Raw genomic sequence first — 21,742 nt, 5'->3', positions numbered from 1 at the left:
AAAATATTCCTCATTCTGAATGCCAGGTCCTAATCCTTTGGTTTACAGGAAGCTTGGATAGTTTCATTAGAAAATTCCATATATATAATGAAGTTTTGATAAATATTCCAATTTTATGTATGCTAGCTAATAAGCTTGTATCAGATTCTGACCTAATTGAATGTCTGTTTGCATAAAATGTTATGTGTGCTTGAACATTTAACTACTACAGTACTCTTGGCTAGATGAGTATCCATCCATAACACCAGTTCTTCAGGTCATAGGAAATCCTTTGATACTTTGTTCTGCAGTCCAGGTTGTTTACTTAGAAAATAATAGTGACCTTTATCCAATATCTGCTCAGTTAATCAAATCCTCATTGTATCACTTAGATATAGTGTTGCCTAGATCATGTGACTTAAGGGCACTTACATTACATTTATAAATTGGGGGGAAAAAGATCAGTTATGTCACAAACAGTTGATTTTTTGCTCATTTAATATCCAGCTTGCCTCCCAGAATGGGATCCAAGTTACATCACAACAGACAAACAAAACAGCTATAAAACAGTGCCTAGCATTATGTATTATAATTATGGATTTTTAACTTAAGTTGTGGGTCCTTAACTGTTCCATATTCAGTAAGACTACATAATTGTCTCCCATCTTAACAACCAGCAGATGAATCAGGCAAAGGAGATCTGTTTACCTGCTGATTAGAGTGCAGAGAAGATCACATTGCCAGCTTCTCCCAACAGGGAGGGTGGCACTATCCATCAAAAGCTGGACCCTGTTGCAAATCTTTGTGTAATTCCACCTTGCATCCTGATTGGCTGCTGAACAGATTTCTTTTACTTGATGCATCTGCTGGCTGTTAAAGGTTGAGAGGTTAGTTGGACCAAAAGACATTACATAGTTATGCATGTGTAACTAGGAGATAAAACAGGCCAAATGAAGTGGCTTCTGGCCACTTTGGAGGCGTGCCAGTTAGACAACGTAAGCCTCCAAAGTGGCTGGAAGTTCACCAAAGCTGTGCTTTGGTTCTTGAGACTGGAGCAAAAAGGAGCCAGGATAATCCAATTCCTTGCAGCGCTGGCCGGCCCCTGCATCCATGGCTCACCTTGGGAGCAGGCTGTGTAGACAGTGGGGTTCTGACCTGCTTCCAGGCTGAGTGGACTCGGTTTGCTATATCATGCTCATCTGTTCTGGGCCTAAGTAGCTAATGTAAAATACTGGTAAAGAATTATTATTTAAAAAAAAGCTTTAAAACAACTCAAAATAAACTATCTCATTAAAAACAGTACTAATTTAAAACAGGGACAGAGTTGTAATTATAAACTCTAATAAAAATATATTTTAGCTTGGTGGTGAAATGAAGCTAAGAGCAGAACCACCTTGAATTTGGTAATACTGAGTTCAGACATTCAAGCTTATCTTATAATGATTATCTGCAGATTATAATGGTTTCCTGCAGGTAATTATCACTACTAGTTTTTAGTTTCTTAAGAAAAATACACATATATGGGTGAAGTGTCAAGAAGAGCTTTGTTACCTAAATTGCAGGGGATCCTGACAGGGCAGCCACAAATTGTACTCAATTAGGAAATTGATTTAGCTCAGTTGGGAGCAGTGAGAGGGCTATGGTAATGATAGCTGGGTTCTCAGCCTTTTTATAACACGGCCAAGAACTAGAAGTCTCAGAGTGCAAAGTACAATTTAGTTTTATTAATTAACAGCAATGGGGGAAATCACCACACATGCACACACACAAGAACTAATGAAATTAAAGGTAGTAGCTTGTTGAGATAAGGTAAAACTGTACCAGTCCAGAAGCAGAGCTCCATTCAGGGGATGATGGAAGTGACATTGGCTAAACAAGGCTGCCTGAAATGTGGCAGGGGTCAGCCTGTTTTGAGAGAGTAGCATAAAATCTGGCAGCATTACTGCTTTATTCTAGGCTGAGCCAATGTGTGAAGGCCAGAGTAGGCTTTTTATAGAGGCTTGAGACAGTTGGGTGGATTTCCCAGGAATCGCAAGAACAATGGAATTCTCGCTTGGTCAGTGGTTTTAACTTCAGAGTTACTAAAGGAATATTTTTCGCAGTGACATTGATTTATCAAACAGTAATGAGATCAGGACAACCGCAGGATGTTTGGGATAGAAATCAGGTGTGGGAAAGTACAGTGGGGGTTAGCAGAAATATTGTGTAGTGTTTTAATCTTGACAAACCTTTGTCTGTGACCTGTAAGAGGAAATGCATATGGCAGAGGGTGAGAAGCAGCAATGTTCAGAACCATAAAGTCACAGGGGCCCTTTCTGTGACCAGTCAGAGGTTCACTTAAAAGTCATCTGACCTTTCAAGGTTGATGTTTATGGACTCTCTGTAACTGCTATTATAATAAAAACATAACAAAATATTTGTACTTCAAAACAACGCAGGGTTTGCTAAACAGCTTGCTAGTGACAAAGGCATCATTCAAGGTCCTGTCTTTGGGACTTAAACTGTATTGAGCATTGCCAGCTCCAAATAAGTCCTACAAGGTTTCTCCTGTTGTCAGCAGTCTTTTGTGCTGCTGGCATCTGCCATTTCACAAGGATAAGCTTGCTTAAGTTTGCACAGAAAAGGAGGATTCCAGCTTTGCTGAGAATTCTCTATAACCTTGGAAAAAGCAACTCATTAATGGAGCAGTTTTCCAGGGCTGGGCAATGGGTGGTTCATCTGTCACTATTACTGATGAACATGTGCACTGGCCATTATATTGTTTCTGTATTACCATACTTTACAAACATACTATTGTATATTAGGTGGGACATGGCATAGAGGAGATATAGGAATGGGCTGAAGTATCCTTTATATTTGCCTTTGTATCTAGGGGAGTTGGAAATAGGCAAGAATGGAGGGAAATTTTTATGGCAGTGCACAGAATTTTGCAAGTTTAAGGTGAAACCTGCAACAGCCCAGTGCAGTTTAGTCGCTGGTAAGTTTTTCCCCCCAAAGAGAATGTTAATATTCATCTTGGAAGATGATTTACTCAAAAATGTTACTTTTACCTTTGTTTAACTGTGATGTAATTGATTTAATGTAGTTAATCTAGTTGCTAAAATGGCAAATATCTGGGAGTTCTTTTAGAAGAGTGTTGTTTGTAAATACTTAAATAAATAGGCAGCACTGAGATGTGCGGATCTTCTAGAAATCAAGTCAAACTAATTGACCAATGGAGCATAGTAGTTGAATAAATATTTTGCAAGAAAAATATCCCAACACCCCTCTCACATCCCTCAGAAAGACTGTGGTTTGAAATTCTGGAGAGTCAGAATAGACAACTTGGAGCTACAGGAAGTGCTTTACCGTATATACTCATGTATAAGTGAGGGCAGGTTTGGGGACCAAGATTATAGATTTTGATGTGACCTGTGGATAAACCAAGGGTACATTCTGAAGACATGTAACTCAATACTAAAAAATGCAGTGCAGGATGTTGTATCTCCCCAGCCCTAATCAATCTCCTCTTCACACTCTTCTGCTAAGCCAGAGTGAGGGACAGAGTAAGATGGGGAAAGAGAGGGAAGGAAGAAGGGGGATGGTGGTACTTGGAACAGAACCTTAGTGGACCTATGCCAAACTGAAGCTTGGAGGAAGCCTATGAGCCACCCTGAACTTTGTTCCATGGTGGCTGACATGCAAGGGAGGTGGACAGCAAGTTGTTTTGCCCATGATTATCAGGGTGGGATGGGGAGGGGAGGGCTTGCGTGCATGTGTGGCAGTTCCTTTTGGGGTGCACTTGGGGGTGGGGTGGAATTAGGAGAAGGAACCTATAGACAAATATATGCACTAATATAAGGGCTTCTGCTTTTGTATGTGAGCTATAGAAGAAAATTTGGAAAATTGTTGATAGACATATTACAAAAATACTTAATATTAAGCTTCCTTTAACTTTTAATCTTTTAAAAATTAGCTTTCACAAACACTGTATCTCCCACACATTTAATATTATAAATAACAATTGTAATGTGAAACATGCTGTGTAAGATACTGGTAATATTGCATAGAATCTAAATTCAATTACATTTTGGATTCCTAATGTGGTGGTGCATTAGAAGGGTCTTAGCTATGCCCAAATTAAGATAATTTATTCATGGTCATTTCTGACTTTTTGAATAAAATATAAATACAGCAAAGTTTTCAGGATTAAAATTGTGTGTCTCTTAATCCTTTCCCACATTCTTTTCATATGTATTTTCGATATAGCTGAAATGAAGCCATCCTATGTATAACCATAATTTATGTAGCTGTTCCCCCAACACCATGTTGATTGTAAACCTTTAAATATAGTGTTACTTCTTCCCTGCTTTCTTCCTTTTTGTTTCTGTTAATTGCTATGTTATAAAATGTGTAACTTCTGCCATATTAAAACAATGTTTATATGATCAAACTCACATAGGCTCAAATCATGGCATTATAGATTAGGCAAACAGTGTATAAATTATTCAATAATACTAATGATAGCAACTACTACTAGTACTACTACTGTATTTTTTGTTTTCATCGCTGTTCGGTAAAAGCTATTTTCATAAATGCATTTTAATAAATGAACTGACCTATCTCGTGTTAAGCTGCAGTTGGTTAACATTTATAGTTGAATGTGATTTTTTTTTATTTCATTCAAGGATTTTAAATTTAAAAAAAAGATTTTAGGTGATTTTTAGGTGTTAAGACATTTCACATTTGGGCAGGAAAAAATGCAACTATGAAATTATATCATTGTGGAGTATATACATATATATATATAAAGACTATTTCTTCCTTATTTTCTAACACAATTTGTAATGTTTCACATAATTAATAGTTAACATAAAGAACTGTCTGTAATGTTGAAGTAAGGGATGAGATGCATTTATTGTGGGTTTATCTATCAACTTTTATTGTCTGTGATCACTAAATGATGTAATAGTTGGTTAATTGGTACAAGATTTTAATTGAGGCAAACATATTAATAGGTTAAACAGATTATAAATTACCACTGTAGTCTTACAAGTTAATGGTGTAGCTACAGACTTTGTCATACTTAAGACAGACCAATTAGGTCTACTTTTCAAGTTAGATCCATCATGTATAACTTTAGGTCTGTTGATTCCTCTGGTTCTAGAGATAAACCATTGATCATTTATTGCATTACAATCTTTACATTGTATACAACTTTGCATTCCATGTTTATGGTAAGGAATGTGGTAAACATATTAATGCTCTAGTGTCTTCTTAGTGCACTGTAAAAGAACTGATATTAGAAGGGAGGGGCAGTGAGATCCTGTTCAGTGTGGTGGGATGCAAAGCTGCCCTGGTGTACTTATAGAAATTACTCTGATTGAAAGGCAGTTTTGACATGCTCATGATCATTCCAGTGAATGTCCAGTGGCCATGGAGGGCAGCTTGGATTTATCCTTATACATAGATTAGTCTTTAAGCCAACTTGTAAATGGGGAACCACTTGTATAAAGAGGTAATAGAGGCATCCTTCTGCAAGTGTGAAAGAAGCACAGCTGCCAGAACTAGCAGAATAGCAGTAGTGTATGTAAAGACATAGTTGTTAGTTTATTTTACATTTAAAGGAATCTAAAGGATATAAAGGAGAATCCTATACCATTTTAGAGAGTACTTGAGCATAAGCATCCATAAGGCCAGAGTATATGGGCAGGAAAAAGCAATTTGATCCTACTTTTTCTGAAAGCAGGTTGAATCCCCATTGTCCACTCCCAAGGTGGCCCAAATATGCACCGCCCAACTGCACAGTGCAGCATCAAACCATGCCACTGGGTAATTTTTTTTGTGGCCTCCTCACCATACATGCACACTGTTGCACAAATATATCACCTGCAAACTCCTAGTTCCTCCCACATCTGCCCAAATGGTATTCTATTGCATGGCTGCCCTTTCGATTGGCCACACAGTTGCATGTGTGATGTTCCGCTGGTACAGGGCATCAGTGCATCCGTGTGCAAGTGATACACTGGCAAAGCAAAATCACGGAGCCCCCCCACCTGCCCCCTTCACTCCATGCCCCCCTGTTGGACTGTCTGATTTTTGTATATTGTAATTACATCCATTGGAATTGTCACACTTTTGTTTCTTTGCCTTGCCGCAGCCCTGCACTCGTATTGGGATATTTATGTGCAGACACAAAGATGCACATTTTCTGGCCCAGGTTGGACCATCCTGTCTTCTTTTTGCTCCAATTTTTAGTCCCAGAGTGTGGCTTCAGTCTGGTTTCCATCCGCTTTCAAGACATGTGTTGTCTAAAGGCCTCACCTTCAAAGCGGCTAGAAACTGCTTTATTTTGCCCGTCTGTTTCACCACATAGACTTCAGTTGATGTCATCAGAAACACAGTGTGGAGCCTCTGGACATTCCCTTTGAATGTCTGAGCAGACATCCTTCAGCAAAAACAATTCAAAAAGAGATTGGAAAGAGAAGCAGCTGAATTAGGATATACTGTATCTAAGAAACCCAGTCCATTACACTAGTTCACATCCCAGCTATTAAGTAGAGTTCTCACAACTGTATTGTGGTAACATATTCACTGCTCATGTACCTGTATCTGTTTAATATTTTAACCATAAGGTATATTCTGCTCATGGAACAGGTTTTTTTAGCCCTCTACTTTTTAATATTTTTTAACTTTTTGAGATAATGCATTTTCTTCATAATATTTATAAAGTTTGATCTGGTTCTTCATCCAGTTGTATTAACATTACACAAATGGGGAAGTGGGATATTTTCATAGTTTTAGAGTTCAGCATATTTATGATTTATACTGGGCAATAAAAAAAATGTGTCTCACTATTTTAACAAAATAAATGGTTATGTTCGAGAGGTCTGCCACAATATTGGTACCCTTTGGATCCTTTCCTTACTTGTCAGACACCTGCCACATTGAGAATATTTACATTGTCTTTAAACAAACAAATGGATGTAGTGAGGTGCAGTACTGGCACCCTTTTCATTATGACCTTACCGTACCTTATCAGACATATGTTGCATTGAAAATATTTGCACTGATTTTCAGTGCTGATACTGTTTAGAGCTGCCTTGGTGCATGTGTTTGTGCAAAGCATGTGTTTACTAATATAGTACTTCTTAGTAAATATTTGCACTGAAAATTTACTGGAAAATAGATATTTTTTACATTTCATAGGTATCAGTATATACGGTAATTTTGATTTTTAATTGTCCATGTATGTAACTGTATATAGTTTTGAGTCTTTTGCTTTGAAGACATGCAATCTTGAATGAATTCTTTGGAGTCAGATCACTCACACTCACACACACACCCACACACACCCTTTTAAAAGATAATTAAAGAAAAATTGTTTCCTGTAAAACATTGAGGCTTACCCCTCCCCCATATTCATACAAGTACATTGCTTTTTAGAAGTTCTTAAAACACATTTAGGCCTGTTACAGACTGCCAAAATAAAGCTGCTTCGGGTCTCTTTGGAGGTATGCTATTTAAACGATGCATGCATCCTAAGAATCCGAAAGCTGCACCAAAGCTGCATTCCAGTGTTTAGGAATGGAGTGTGGCTTTTGCGCGACCTCCGGACTCTTAGGACCTATGCATCATTTAAATAGCATACCTCCAAAGAGCCCCGAAGCAGCTTTATTTTGGCAGTCTGTAACAGGCCTTAGAAGTTCTTACAATATTATTCCAATGGAACCTTTATATTAATACATATATTTTATATGGAACATTTATATCTTGCATGCTACATATGTCTTGTTACAGTACATTTACAGTATAGTTTAATACAATAAATATTGCAAAACTAAACATTTGCAAAAAATAGACTGGAAAGCAGTATATATAAAATATTTTTGTTAACTGTATATATCTTGCATGCTTGAAATGTTAAGGAAAGCTGTTTTTCCATTTAAATCTATTGCAACAAATTATTCCATGGTGTGACATATTATTGATAACCAAGTTAATGTGAATAGATTATTAACTATCTGCTGTGAAAGCCACTGCTTATTTAAGATGATTTGGAAAAAAAATCATTAGTATACAGTCGGCCCTGCTTATACACTGATTTTTTTATACACAGATTCAAACATACATGGTTTGAAAATGTTCAAAAAAAGTATACATTTCAAATATCAAACCTTGATTTTCCATTTTTTTAATAAGGGACACCATTTTGCTATATCATTATACTTAATGGGACTTGAGCATAAACAGATTTTGTTATATACGGGGGATCTTGGAACCAAACCCCAGCGTATAACAAGGGTCCACTGTATATAAATAAAATTTCAATTGTGAAAATAAAAATGCTTTAGAAACAGACATTTCCTTCTTTTTACAGGGGTAATATACTTCTTCATCTTCTGTTTGTACAGGAGCATGTATCTATGCATCTATTTATTTATTCATTTCAGCTAGTACCATTAAATGGCCTTCCATGTTATAGTTTCCTCATATTAGTCAAGTCACTTTTTGGTGGACGGCGTTTTTAATTACCCCGAATTCATGACCATTTACATTTTATGTTCTTTGTTAGTTTTGTTTCAAATACACACTTAAGCTTTTTTCATAGATAACAACCAAAAATATTTGACAAGTTGCCCCTGTACCGTAATTTGCTAATACATCTGAATGGTATCATTGTAATTTGCAGACACTACATTTTCCCTCAGAACAAAATTGGAATCCTTCAGTACTTCCTTATTTGGGACACTGATTGATTGATTTTTTTAAAAAATAAAATTTAAAAATATAACTGCAAAGGGGGGGAAGAAAAATATGGAGGTAGTAATAGCAATAGCAAGTACATTTCTCTACTGCTTATCAGTGCACTTAAACGCTCCCAAAGCAATTTATAACGTGTATGCTAATTGCCCCCAACAAGCTGGGTACTCATTTTAGCGACTTCGGAAGGATGTAAGCCTGAGTCCTTGTGGTTTGTGAGTGAGTGGCTGCAGTACAGGCATTTAACCATTGTGCCACTAGCTACATAGGTTATGAATGTTAGCTTGATGTATACATCAATATAAGCTGACTATATGTTCAAAAACACATTTGCTTGAATTTTATGTCTGTTCATTTGTAACTAAAGGAGTAAGATATTCTGACCATTGCCAATGGAGGATGAATGTTTATCTTCCAACACTGAAGTGTAGTAAAAGCAGACAGGATCCAACCACTTTGATCATCAATCAAATTCCATGTTACAGGGAATATAACTGAAAAGTACAAATCTGTCCACAAAGCTTTTTCTGATACAAAATGACTACTCTGTAATGCCTCCAACCATCACAGAACTGACACACCCACATTGTATCCTACAAAGAAGCATTATCTGAATTACATTACCAACATTTAATTGATGTAGACAGTTTTTTTCTTAAAAATAATAATGATGTTCACTATACTTGAAATCTCTCTTTTTTTCCCCCTGAACCTAATGTAGTTTTAAGTCTAAATCGATTTTATACATTGAAGCCAGGGCAGTTTTCTGTGGTTGATTTGCACAGTCTTTGTTAACTTCATTAATAACAACTATAATTATTTCCATCAAACATTTATAAATGATGTACATGTTGATTTTGGGTTCTCTGAGGATAGTATTAATATTACCAATACAGCAAAGGTGTCTGGGACATTCATTACTGATCAACTATATAGCCACCCCAATATAGTGTACCCAAAGAAAATTAGTAAGCAGTGTAATATTGAGAACATCAAGAAATCTTGATTTGGACCTTATAATTTGATCAAAAATGTAAATGTACAAAGAAGGAGGAGACAAGAATATTGTATGTCATTTATTCATCTGTTATTTGTATTCATATATGTTGTTTAATAAATTTATTTTAAAAATGTAAATGTACAATAAAACTCTTTTTGTATAAGTAGTATTCTCATCAAATTATGATTATCCAATAGAGTGAGTGTAGCATGACCACAAAGATAAAATTGTAGTTGACAAGAGAATATATGTCAGTACTAGGGAGAACTATCTCTGTCTTCCTTAAAGGGACATTATGTGAGGCAGTGCAGCCAAAACAGGTGCCAAATAAGTTGATTCCAAGATTGCCCAAGGAATCTGAATCAGGCTGAACATACTTGTCAGTTATTGTACAAGTCAGTAGATATGCTTTTTATTTAGGGCTGCCAAAAATTGGACAGAGCTCCTGTACCTTTAATTACTGTGTGGAAAAGGGAATTTCAGCAGGTGTTTTTTGTTATCTGGCTGCACGATAAGCAATACCTGTTGAATTTCCCTCTTATATGCAATCATTAAAGGTATAGGAGCCAATTCCAGTTTTCTGGCAATCCTAATCAAAAGGCATATCTCCTGACATGTACAGAAATGGACAAGTCCAGCCTCATTCAAATAATTTTGAAAAAATAAATTCACATTCAGAAAAGGATAGTTGCTTTCTTATGAATGAAATTGCAAGTCCCAGTATAGATATGACATAAAATGAGGGTTTGGTAGAACTAAGAACTGAAATGCCTGTTAGGAAGAGGAAGTAAGCCACATTTTGGTAATTACAGGGAAGTTAAGAGTACTCGCATTTTGGCAGTCACTGCTTGGTTGAATTGATTTATTAGAGCCAATCTTATGCTCAATTTTGTATTAGATAGAATTAAACTAAAATGATTTAGTAATGTTGCTGACACTAGACAGTATTGTCTTGCACACCTAAGTTCTTTATCCATGAGATCATAAGTGATTTTCCTTTGTGATTTCTATGGCATATGGACCTATAGAAGGATAGTAGTAGTAATAACCTAGAAATTATTCACATTTCAGGATAAATTTTTCAGCCCTAATTAGGCATATCATTGAATGGCTAAATGAATGCTCATTAAGCCATCACAAACAAGGTTGCTTAGTAATATGGTCTCTGTATTTTAAGCATAATACGTCAATGATCATAAAATCATAGAGTTGGAAGGGCCATCCAGTCCAGCCCCCTGCCATGCAGGAAATCTAAATCAAAGCATCCCTGACAGATGACCATCCAGCCTCTGCTTAAAGACCTCCAAGGAAGGAGACTCCACTACACTCCGAGGGAGTTTGTTCCACTGTCGAACAGCCCTTCCTGTCAGGAAGTTCCTCCTAATGTTGAGGTGGAATCTCTTTTCCTGTAGCATGTCAGGGCTTCCACACCTTCATTTTAGAGTAATTATTATAAGTGGTTTCTACTTTTATATTTAAAGTATTAAAACCTTGTTCCAGAACACTTAAATCTAATCAGTGTTCATTCTTTAAATGCAGTGCTACTCTCTTGGCTTTCCTGGTGGACCTTCTTAAGAGCTCAGTAGCCATGCAGGAACAAATGTTGGGTGGAAAAGGATTCCTAGTTATTGGCTACCTTCTTGAAAAGGTAAGTGGTGATAATATTTGTTGTAGTACTAACATTCCAACATAATTGACCAATTTACATAATTTGAATATGAAGTTGCCTAGAATTAATAATGCTGACTTCAACATTATAATTTGCAATAGAATATTTTGTTGAGACTTTGGCCTGACTAACTACATAGTTTTTTCCCAAGCTTTGGTTGAAGCAACAGGCTGGTTGTTGGCTAGATCAAGTGTGGCATTGCAGTCCCTTTGAAAATGTCCAAATATGTGAGAGTACATAATTATATATGCTGTTTTAGCCTACTTTACTTATTGGACTGTGTACTTAAGCAGCGACCCAGTGGAGCTTTTTTAAGTGGTAGTGTGTCTGTGTCCTTTGATTCCTTATCCACAGATTCAACCTTCCATAGTTGAAAATATTCCAAAAATATATAAATTACAAAAAGCAAACCTTGATTTTACCATTTTATATAAGGGTCACCAATTTACTTTGCCACTGAGTTAAAAGGGCATTTACATTTTGTTCTCTATGGAGGGTCCTGGAACCAAACTCCAGGATATTGGTATCCTTACAGACCTACTGTAAAAAAAATTTTAGGCACTTGGGGCACAAAAATGTTTGCTTCCACAGCAATTTCAACACCAAGGACTTGGTGACTGTTGCATGATTTGTTCAATATATAAAGACATTAAATGATATGATTGTAAATTAAATGGTATTATTATTATTATTATTATTATTATTATTATTATTATTATTATTTTGTTATAACCTGCCTTTCTCCCAATATAGGGAATCAAGGCAGTGAACAAGTGTTAAACAATAAAAATTAAAAACAATACATCGATATAAAATTTTTAAAAATTACTTTTTAAGGATTAAAACAGTTATAAATTAAAATGTAATATATTAAAATACAAACCATTAAAATTTCGATAGCCCAGCATTAAAAACCCAGTCCTTCTCTGCTTAATAGGTCTGACTGCACAGGAATGTCTTTATCTGGTGTTGGAAGGAGAGTAAGGATCCTGGAGATCCTAGGGAGAGTGTTGGAAAAGCTTTGTTTTCCCCAGAGCTGTCCAGTTGCAGATATTCTTGCTCACTTTGGGCAAAGTGCTTAAACGATCAGTTAAGATGAAGCTATTGGCCTGTTACAGGCCTGTTACAGACTGCCAAAATAAAGCTGCTTCGGGTCTCTTTGGAGGTATGCTGTTTAAATGATGCATGCATCCTAAGAATCCGGAAGCTGCACCAAAGCTGCACTCCAGTGCTTAGGAATGGAGTGAGGCTTTGGCGCGACCTCCGGACTCTTAGGACCCATGCATCATTTAAATAGCATACCTCCAAAGAGACCCGAAGCAGCTTTATTTTGGCAGTCTGTAACAGGCCACAGACTACCAAAATAAAGCTGCTTCGGGTCTCTTTGGAGGTATGCTATTTAAATGATGCATGCATCCTAAGAATCCGGAAGCTGCACCAAAGCTGCACTTCAGTGCTTAGGAATGAAGTGTGGCTTTGGCGCAACCTCCGGACTCTTAGGACCCATGCATCATTTAAATAACATACCTCCAAAGAGACCCGAAGCAGCTTTATTTTGGCTGTCTATAACAGGCCATTGACACTCTTTGCAAGAATGGATTGTCTACACTTATTTTGCATTTTTCAGGATAGAATTATCCTTTAATTCCCTTGATAGAAGACCTTTATTAAGAGAGGACCAGGGGAAGTGTGACTGTGCTGTTTTGGCTTAATCTCTTGGAGGTTTTTGATACCATTGGCCATAGTACTGTCTTGGGTTGTGAGACTAGAGTTGGAGGCACTGTGCTGCAGTGGCTTTGCAGTAGTGTGCATGGTGAATTTCAGAGTGTGCTATTGGAGAATTGTGTGTCACAGAATCATAGAATCATAGAATCTTAGAGTTGGAAGAGACCACAAGGGCCATCCAGTCCAACCCCCTGCCATGCAGGAAATCCAAATCAAAGCATCCCTGACAGATGGCCATCCAGCCTCTGTTTAAAGACCTCCAAGGAAGGAGACTCTATCACCTTCCGAGGAAGTGCATTCCACTGCCGAACAGCCCTTACTGTCAGGAAGTTCCTCCTAATGTTCAGGTGGAATCTCTTTTCCTGTAGCTTGCATCCATTGTTCCGGGTCCTGTTCTCTGGAGCAGCAGAAAACAAGCTTGCTCCCTCCTCAATATGACATCCTTTCAAATATTTAAACAGGGCTATCATATCACCTCTTAACCTTCTTTTCTCCAGGCTAAACATCCCCAGCTCCCTAAGTCGTTCCTCATAGGGCATGGTCTCCAGACCCTTCACCATTTTTGTCGCCCTCCTTTGGACACGCTCCAGTTTCTCAATGTCCTTTTTGAATTGTGGCGCCCAGAACTGAACACAATATTCTAGGTGGGGCCTGACCAAAGCAGAATACAGTGGCACTATTACTTCTCTTGATCTAGACACTATACTTCTATTGATGCAGCCTAAAATAGCATTGGCCTTTTTAGCTGCCGCATCACACTGTTCACTCATGTTCAACTTGTGGTCTACTTGGACTCCTAGATCCCTTTCACACGTAGTTTCATTCAGCCAGGTGTCACCCATCCTATATCTGTGCATTTTATTTTTCCGCCCTAAGTGCAATACCTCACATTTCTCTGTGTTGAATTTCATTTTGTTAGCTTTGGCCCAGCTTTCTAGTCTATTCAGGTCATTTTGAATCTTGATCCTGTCCTCTGGGGTATTAGCTATTCCCCCTAATTTGGTGTCATCTGCAAATTTGATAAGTGTGCTCCCAATTCTGTCATCCAGGTCATTGATAAAGATGTTGAATAGCACTGGGCCCAGGACAGAGCCCTGTGGGACCCCACTGGTCACTTCTCTCCAGGATGAAAAGGAGCCATTGTTGAGCACCCTTTGGGTTCGGCCGGTCAACCAATTACAGATCCATTTAACAGTTCCTTTGTCTAGCCCACATTTTACAAGCTTGTTTGCAAGAATGTCATGGGAAACCTTGTCAAAGGCCTTACTGAAATCAAGATATACTATATCCACAGCATTCCCTTCATCTACCAAGCTGGTAATTTTGTCAAAGAAAGAGATTAGATTTGTCTGGCATGACTTGTTTCTCTGAAACCCATGTTGACTTTTTGTGATTATGGCATTGCCTTCTAGATGTTCACAAACTCTCTGTTTAATGATCTGCTCCAGAATCTTTCCTAGAACTGATGTCAGACTAACTGGACGATAATTGTTGGGATCCTCTTTTTTCCCCTTTTTGAAGATGGGGACAACGTTTGCCCTCCTCCAGTCTGCTGGGATCTCTCCTGTTCTCCAGGAGTTTTCAAATATGATTGCCAATGGCTCCGATATTACTTTTGCCAGTTCTTTTAATACCCTTGGATGGAGTTCATCTGGTCCCGGAGACTTAAATTCATTTAGATTAACAAGGTGTTCCTCTACTATCTCTTTACTTATTCTGTGCTGAAATTCCCCTATTCTGTCCTCTGCTCCATTATCCTCAGGTTGAGCACCCTTTGCCTTTTCTGAGAAGACTGAGGCAAAGAAGGTGTTGAGTAATTCTGCCTTTTCTCTATCTCCTGTTAGCATTTTGCCATCTTCTCCACGCAGTGGCCCTACCGTTTCCTTCTTCTTCCTCTTGCTGCGGACATATCCAAAAAAGCCCTTTTTATTGTTCTTAACCTCTCTAGCAAGCCTGAGTTCATTCTGCGCTTTAGCTTTTCTGACTTTACCCCTACACATGCCTGCTATTTCTTTGAATTCCTTTTTCGTGATTTTCCCCTTTTTCCATTTCTTATACATGTTCCGTTTCAAACTTAGCTCGGTTGAAAGTTCCTTAGTCATCCATCCTGGTTTCTTGAGACACCTCCCGTTTTTCTTTCTCACTGGAACTGTTTGAAATTGTGCCTTCAGTATCTCCCTTTTGAGAAAGTCCCATCCGTCCTGAACTCCTTTATCTTTTAGTATTTCTGACCATGGAATCGCCCTCAATACTTCTCTAAGTTTACTGAAATCCGCTCTCCTAAAGTCTAGGATGCGTGTCTGACTCTGCCTGGCTTCTCCTCTCCATTGTATAACAAACTCCAGGAGAACATGGTCGCTTCCACCTAAGGATCCCACCACTTGCACCCCATCAACCAAGTCATCCTTGTTGGTTAGGATCAGATCTAAAATAGCTGACCCCCTTGTTGCCTCTTCCACCTTTTGGACCATGAAATTGTCTTCCAGGCAAGTGAGGAATTTGCTAGACCTTGAGGATTTTGCTGAGTTTGACTTCCAGCAAATATCAGGATAGTTGAAGTCGCCCATCACTACTACATCTCTCTTTTCTGACTGTGTGGTCATCTGTTCTAGAAAGATATCATCCAATTCCTCAGTCTGAGTTGGGGGTCTGTAGTAGACTCCCACCGTAACACCCTTGTTGTTTCCCTCCCCTTTGATTCTTATCCAGATGCTCTCCACCTGGCTTCCATGATTGATGTCCAGGATCTCTTCACTGGTGTAAATATCTCTGACATATAGTGCTATTCCTCCTCCTTTCCTGTTTGGCCTATTTCTCTTAATAAGGTTATATCCCTCTATTTCCACATTCCAATCATTAGACTCATCCCACCAGGTTTCAGTGATGCCTATTATATCATATTTGCTTTGTTGTACTAGGAGTTCGAGTTCATCTTGCTTATTTCCCATGCTCTGTGCATTAGTGTAGAGACATCGCAGACCATGGTTCCCTTTTACTTGCTGCCTGTGCAAGTTTTTTTGCCTCCCACTGTTGGGTCCTTGCACTGTTTGCCTTGTTTCCTCTATGTCAGTTTGACTATTTTCGCCATCCCTTTCGCCTTCCTTAATATTGTCTCCCTTCCCCTTGGAACTCAGTTTAAAGCTCTCCTGATCAAGTTCTTGAGACTGTTGGCAAAAACATTTCTTCCAACTGGCGTGAGATGCAACCCGTCTGTTGCAAGAAGTCCCTCCTCATGGAACCGCAGCCCATGATCGAAGAATCCAAATCCTTCTCGGCGGCACCATCTGCGGAGCCAGTTGTTCACATCTGCTATTTTCCTCTCCCTTCCTGGACCATGCCCTTCAACTGGCAGAAGAGACGAGATGACAACCTGTACATCCATTCCTTTCAGCTTCCTACCAAGCGCCTCGTAATCCCTTTTGATGTTCTGAATGCTGTGTCTTGCAGTATCATTAGTTCCCACGTGGACCAAAAGGAAGGGGTATTGGTCAGTAGGCTTGACCAGTCTTGTCAGCCTCTCTGTCACATCACGGATCTTTGCACCTGGAAGACAACACACCTCTCGAGACATCTTGTCAGGCCTACAAATCACTGCTTCTGTACCCCTCAGCAAGGAGTCCCCCACTACGACCACACGCCTCCTCCGAGGCTTAGCAGCGACTGTTCCCTCGGGTGGGACTCTCAGGCTCCCCTGCTCTGTCCCAGAAGTCTGTCCAGGCTGCTCTTCTTCATCCTCCTTGATAAGGGAAACAGCTTCGAATCGATTCTCTAGCTGCAAGCTTTCAGAACAATCCCTTCTTGGCTTACTTCTCTTTGTGACATTCCTCCAGCTGTCTGCCTCCTCTGTTTGGCAAGTGACCTCTTCCACCCTAGCATCTTCCTCTGCGTGGTACTCATCCAAGATGGTTAGTTCTATTGAGTCCAGGAAATCCTCTTGTTCCCTAATATGCTGAAGTGTAGCTACTCTGGACTCCAGCTGCTGCACTTTCTCCTCCAAGAGTGCTACCAACTTGCACTTGGTGCATGTGAAGTTCTTCCATGGCAGTTTTGCTGTGAATTATCACAGGAAACAATTTTGTTCTTAATGCTTTTAAACTTCTGTATAAGCTGCTGCTGGGACCAGATGTTAGAAATTTAGACAAAATAGCATCAGTATATAGATTACATCCAGATCTATTTCTTTGTTATGTCTCAGTCATGTGTGGCTATCAGCAACTAAAGGTGGGTACATTAGTAGGCTGAGTGAGAGTTAATCAACTGGATAAATCCATTAAAAATGGTGGCTCTATGGAGAGGTTTCCAGCTCTAGAAATTGTGCAGCCTAATTGTGGCGCATTACAGACTGCCCCTTTGGGGCGGCTTGTAGATGCGCCTTCCCCGGTGTATCGGGTCCTCAGTGGCTAGAACGGCAGCCGCTGAGGCCCTGATCCGCCGCTTTCTGGGCCGCGGGGAAGCGGCAAAAGGCCGCTTCCCCGCAGCCTGGAAAGGGGTGTCCTTGGGGCTTCAAGCCCCAAGGACACCCCGCGGTGGTGGGGAGATGGGAAAAGGGGCCGCTTGGCCCCTTTCTCCCTTGCGTTGCTGGGCACAGCCGTCTGAAGGCTGTGCCCAGCGACGCAAAGCAGCGCCGCAAACCAGGAAGGAGTTCCGAAACGGAGCTCCTTCCTGCTCCGCGCAAAGGGCGCACTAAGCGCCCTCGCGTGGAGCGACGATGTCACGTCTGCGCCAGCCCGTATAGAGGCAGCACAGTCGTGACATCGTCATGATGGCCCCATGTAGATGGGGCGCTGCCATTTTGTACGGACTCAGTCCGTACTAGGGTTAGGGGGGTGCGGAAGCACTGCACCTTCCTAACCCTAATACGGACTGACTACGTACTTAAAGGCCCGTCTGTAACGGGCCTGTGCTTGATTTGGCTGTCTTACCAATACAAGGAGAAATGCATAGCCTATGGGTGCTCTTGGTTTCATCTCTATCACTGGACAGAGATTTAGTTATGTAGGAGCAAAAAATGTCTTCTGCCAGCTTTGGCTGATATGATCATTCCTGGATAGGATGGTGTGCCTGGTGTGTTTCCATTGGTATTCTAAAGATTGGGTTATGGTGCAGCCTCAGTCAAGCCATTCTTGGGCCTCATTTAGAGAATATGCAACATTTGCTGCCTCTTTGCTACCAGCTAGGTTTAAGATGGAAATCCTGGGTTACAGAACCCTAAACAGTTTGGGACTAGGCTACCAGAATGATTGTTTTCTACCATGTTAACCATCCCAATCTCTGCACACTGTCATCTGTATGTTCTGCTTACAACAGTCTACTATATATATTTTTAGTTGTAGTGTGGAGGACAGCCTTCTCTATAATTGCACCCATCATGCAGAATTATCCTCTCACTAAGATCAGGCAGGGTTCCAATACATAGTGTTTCTGCTGCCAAGTAGAGACCTGTTTGTCCAAACATTCCTTTTAACCCCAAGTCAGTAATCTCTACTGATATTAATGAAACTTTAAATTGAACTGTTGTTTTTTATTATTTGCTCAACTGGTGTTATTGTGTCATCTCATTTTTACCACTCAAGTATTGTGGACCACATTGTAATTTTTCAAAATGAAAGGCAATATAAAATGTCAAATAAATAAATAAATAACCTTATTGACCTTTATGGTGGTAGAATCAAAGATATAGCTCTGTTAATCTGGAAAATCAATATGCAAAGTGATCTTGTAACACCCTTGTGACTATCTGAAAGACTTATATCTGAAGCCTACTACTTCCATTCTTTCTTTCAGTTAGTCTTAAAGGTGCAAAGATCCCTTTGCATACTTATTGCCAGAGCAGCCTTCCCCAACCTGATGTTTTCCAGATATGTTGGACAGTAACTGCTATCATCCACATCATTCAAAATGAGAGCTAGCAAACCATACAACTGATCTAATTTCCATAATGCTCCTAAATAATTCTACACCTCATAATCTTTTGCTTTTGTTTAATACTAAATTGGGATTATTCCTTGATCTATATTTTGAGGTAAGCAATTATGGGGATGTGGGGGCCAGTATTTTGCTCTGAGACCACCTCTGTAGTTTGTTTAAGTTCCAAAACAAAAGCCCAAAATAGAAATGGCTGGAAGTATACTTCTACTTTTTGTTTTTGTTTTTTGCAAAAAGGCATTTACATCTCTACTTTAAAAATTAATGACAGAAGTACACTGATCAACAGTTTAAAAAAGTATTGTTGTTCTTGTCGTCATCAACATCATTTATAATAGCTATAAAAAGATGATAATGATGATGAGTATCAGTGGCTAGAGAATAACTGAGGAAGAACTCTATTGCCCTAGGTTTCATAGGCAGCTAACTGTCCACTGGGGACAAAACACTGGTCTGGTCCAACATGTTATTCTTGTCAAGCATATTTCTTTCATATTCTCATATTTAATGGTACTTTTTTCTTGAAGTTCAGTTATGAGGAAGCAACATGAACTTGTGTAAAAATTCAATATACACCATGAACAAAAGGTTTATAGGATTTGTTTTATAGGTAGATGCCTTTCTGTACTCAAAACATATTTTGTGGGCAGTTTGTCTTTTAACATTTTAACAGTGATACTGTTATATCTTGCATAAGATTGCTTAATTAGATCAATAGTCACGCTGACTGGAGATGATGGGAGTGTTAGTTCCAGACCACTAGGTTCAGGAAAACCAATATAGAAGGTTCATACTCAGAACAGTCTTGTGGTGCTTGGAAATTTAATGGTGTTTATTGTAGCTTTGCTGTTTCCTAAATGTATTTGTTGCTACATTTCATGTGCTTTAGCAGATTATTTTTATTCTGTGATGCCTTGTGTTCAAATGAAATTGCAGATTGCTTTGTGAACTCTGATTGATAGGCATCAGCAAAACATGTTGGGTATATAAATGAAATAAAGAGTCAAGCAGTACATGTTTTGAAATGACCATGGTGAGGTAGTAGTTCTTTGTGTTAATTTAATTTGAAGAATGTGTGTGTATTTGTCCTGCTGTCTTGCTTAATTTTATTAAAACATGTATAAAACGTTAATACATTAAAAATAGATTTGAGGCCTTTTGACAGAACATATGTAGAAATAAATATCTAGCAAAATAACATTTATTTATTTATTTGTTTGTTTATTCAGTCATCCAGAGTTCATATAACAAGAGCTGTGCTGGAACAGTTTTTGTCGTTTGCAAAATATCTGGATGGACTCTCACATGGAGCACCATTACTCAAACAATTATGTGACCATATCCTTTTCAACCCTGCTATTTGGATACATACTCCTGCAAAGGTCAGTGAAGTGTATGTTACACAAAAAGTCTTTTTTTAACTTTTTAATTCATAAACATCATCCAGATTTGTGTTAAAGTAAACAAATGTGTTTTCCTGATAGCTCAGTCTAACTATCAAAATGAATAAGTATTTTTTGACTGGGGAACAAATTTTAGCTTGGCTGAGTGAGTAAATCTGTGACATTTATCACCAGTGATCTTTCCTTCCCCAAATCTAGGGTTGCCATAATTGTCCACTTTTACCAGGGACAAAATGTGGAACAAATTCAAGACCAAACTGTAGGACAACTGCAGGACAAAACTCAGCCCAAAATGTAGGACATTGAAGAAAAATGGTGGACCTTAAATGTCCTACATTTTGAGCTGAGTTTTGTCCTGCAGTTGCCCTACAGTTTGGTCTTGAATTTGTCCTACATTTTGTCCCTGGTAAAAGTGGACAATTATGGCAGCCCTAATCCCATGTCATGTATATTATGGGGAGGGAAGCTTGCTTGCCCTTTCTCTGGACTTCTTTTAGAAGATATCAGCAGCACCTCACAACTGCTTCTTTCAGCAAAAGTCCAACAGGAGTGAGTAACTCCTTTCCTCTACCTTTCTGAAGAAAAGAGGGGAGTTAGCTCTTTTTCTGCAGTTCTCTGAAGAAAGCTTCAGTGCTGCATTATTGCTGCTGCCTCTGCATGGGTGGGTGAGAGGTTTTGTTTCTTTTCCTTTCCATTTGAGATTTTGCAAGAGGCAGAAGTAAGCCCCTGAAAAGAAGCAGAACCTACTCCCCCTTCTCAGTTCTCTGAGAAATATGATTTTTCCCCCACTCACAAGAAAAGCTATGGAAAAAGTTGCAGGCATACCACAGTACTGGTTAGTGCAAAAACTAGACGACAATTGAGAAATGGAAGAAAGAGAGACTGTCACTTCATTGTTCCTCTTGCAAAATCTGCATCTATGACATGCCACAGTTTCTTGCTAAAATCCAACAAAAAGGAAGAGAAGGGAATTCTTCTCTCCTCCTTTTTTTTCTTATCCCACCCCACTCCCAGGATGTAGGAAGCACTGGCAGTTCATTTTTCTAAAGCTCAGCTTGTAGAATAGAAGCTTCTAATATTCCTGCTGCCTCTGTGGAAAAGTCATTATTTTTTCCTGAAAGGTGAGGTTTCTGGTTTTGGTTTGTTTGTATCTTGGTTTGAAGAAGATGCTATCTGCTTCCTGGAAGGAAAAAAAAACTAAATAGAAAGAGTAGAGATGGAAAGAACATTAGCTTCCTGGATGGAACATGGGTTTCCCAATAATGATGACAATTTTCACCTAATATTAAGTGTGTCCTA

The 21,742-nt window shown here is 39.0% G+C and overlaps 1 protein-coding gene across 4 annotated transcripts in view; it reads left to right on the top strand.

Annotated features, from left to right (window-relative positions):
• NBEA (neurobeachin) overlaps positions 1–21,742 on the top strand; it is a 559,686-nt gene that overhangs the window by 96,384 nt on the left and 441,560 nt on the right. For all 4 annotated transcript variants that reach the window (XM_089512505.1, XM_089512504.1, XM_089512507.1 and 1 more), the window contains exons 11-12: positions 11,261–11,369; positions 20,270–20,422. In XM_089512505.1, the coding sequence (XP_089368631.1) occupies positions 11,261–11,369; positions 20,270–20,422 (262 nt within the window). The remainder of the gene's footprint in view (positions 1–11,260; positions 11,370–20,269; positions 20,423–21,742) is intronic.

Source organism: Sceloporus occidentalis, unplaced genomic scaffold (assembly GCF_023333645.1).
Source record: "Sceloporus occidentalis isolate IW3139 unplaced genomic scaffold, rSceOcc1.0.p SCAF_2, whole genome shotgun sequence".
NCBI lineage: Eukaryota > Metazoa > Chordata > Lepidosauria > Squamata > Phrynosomatidae > Sceloporus > Sceloporus occidentalis.
This window is presented reverse-complemented; position numbering and strand designations above follow the sequence as displayed.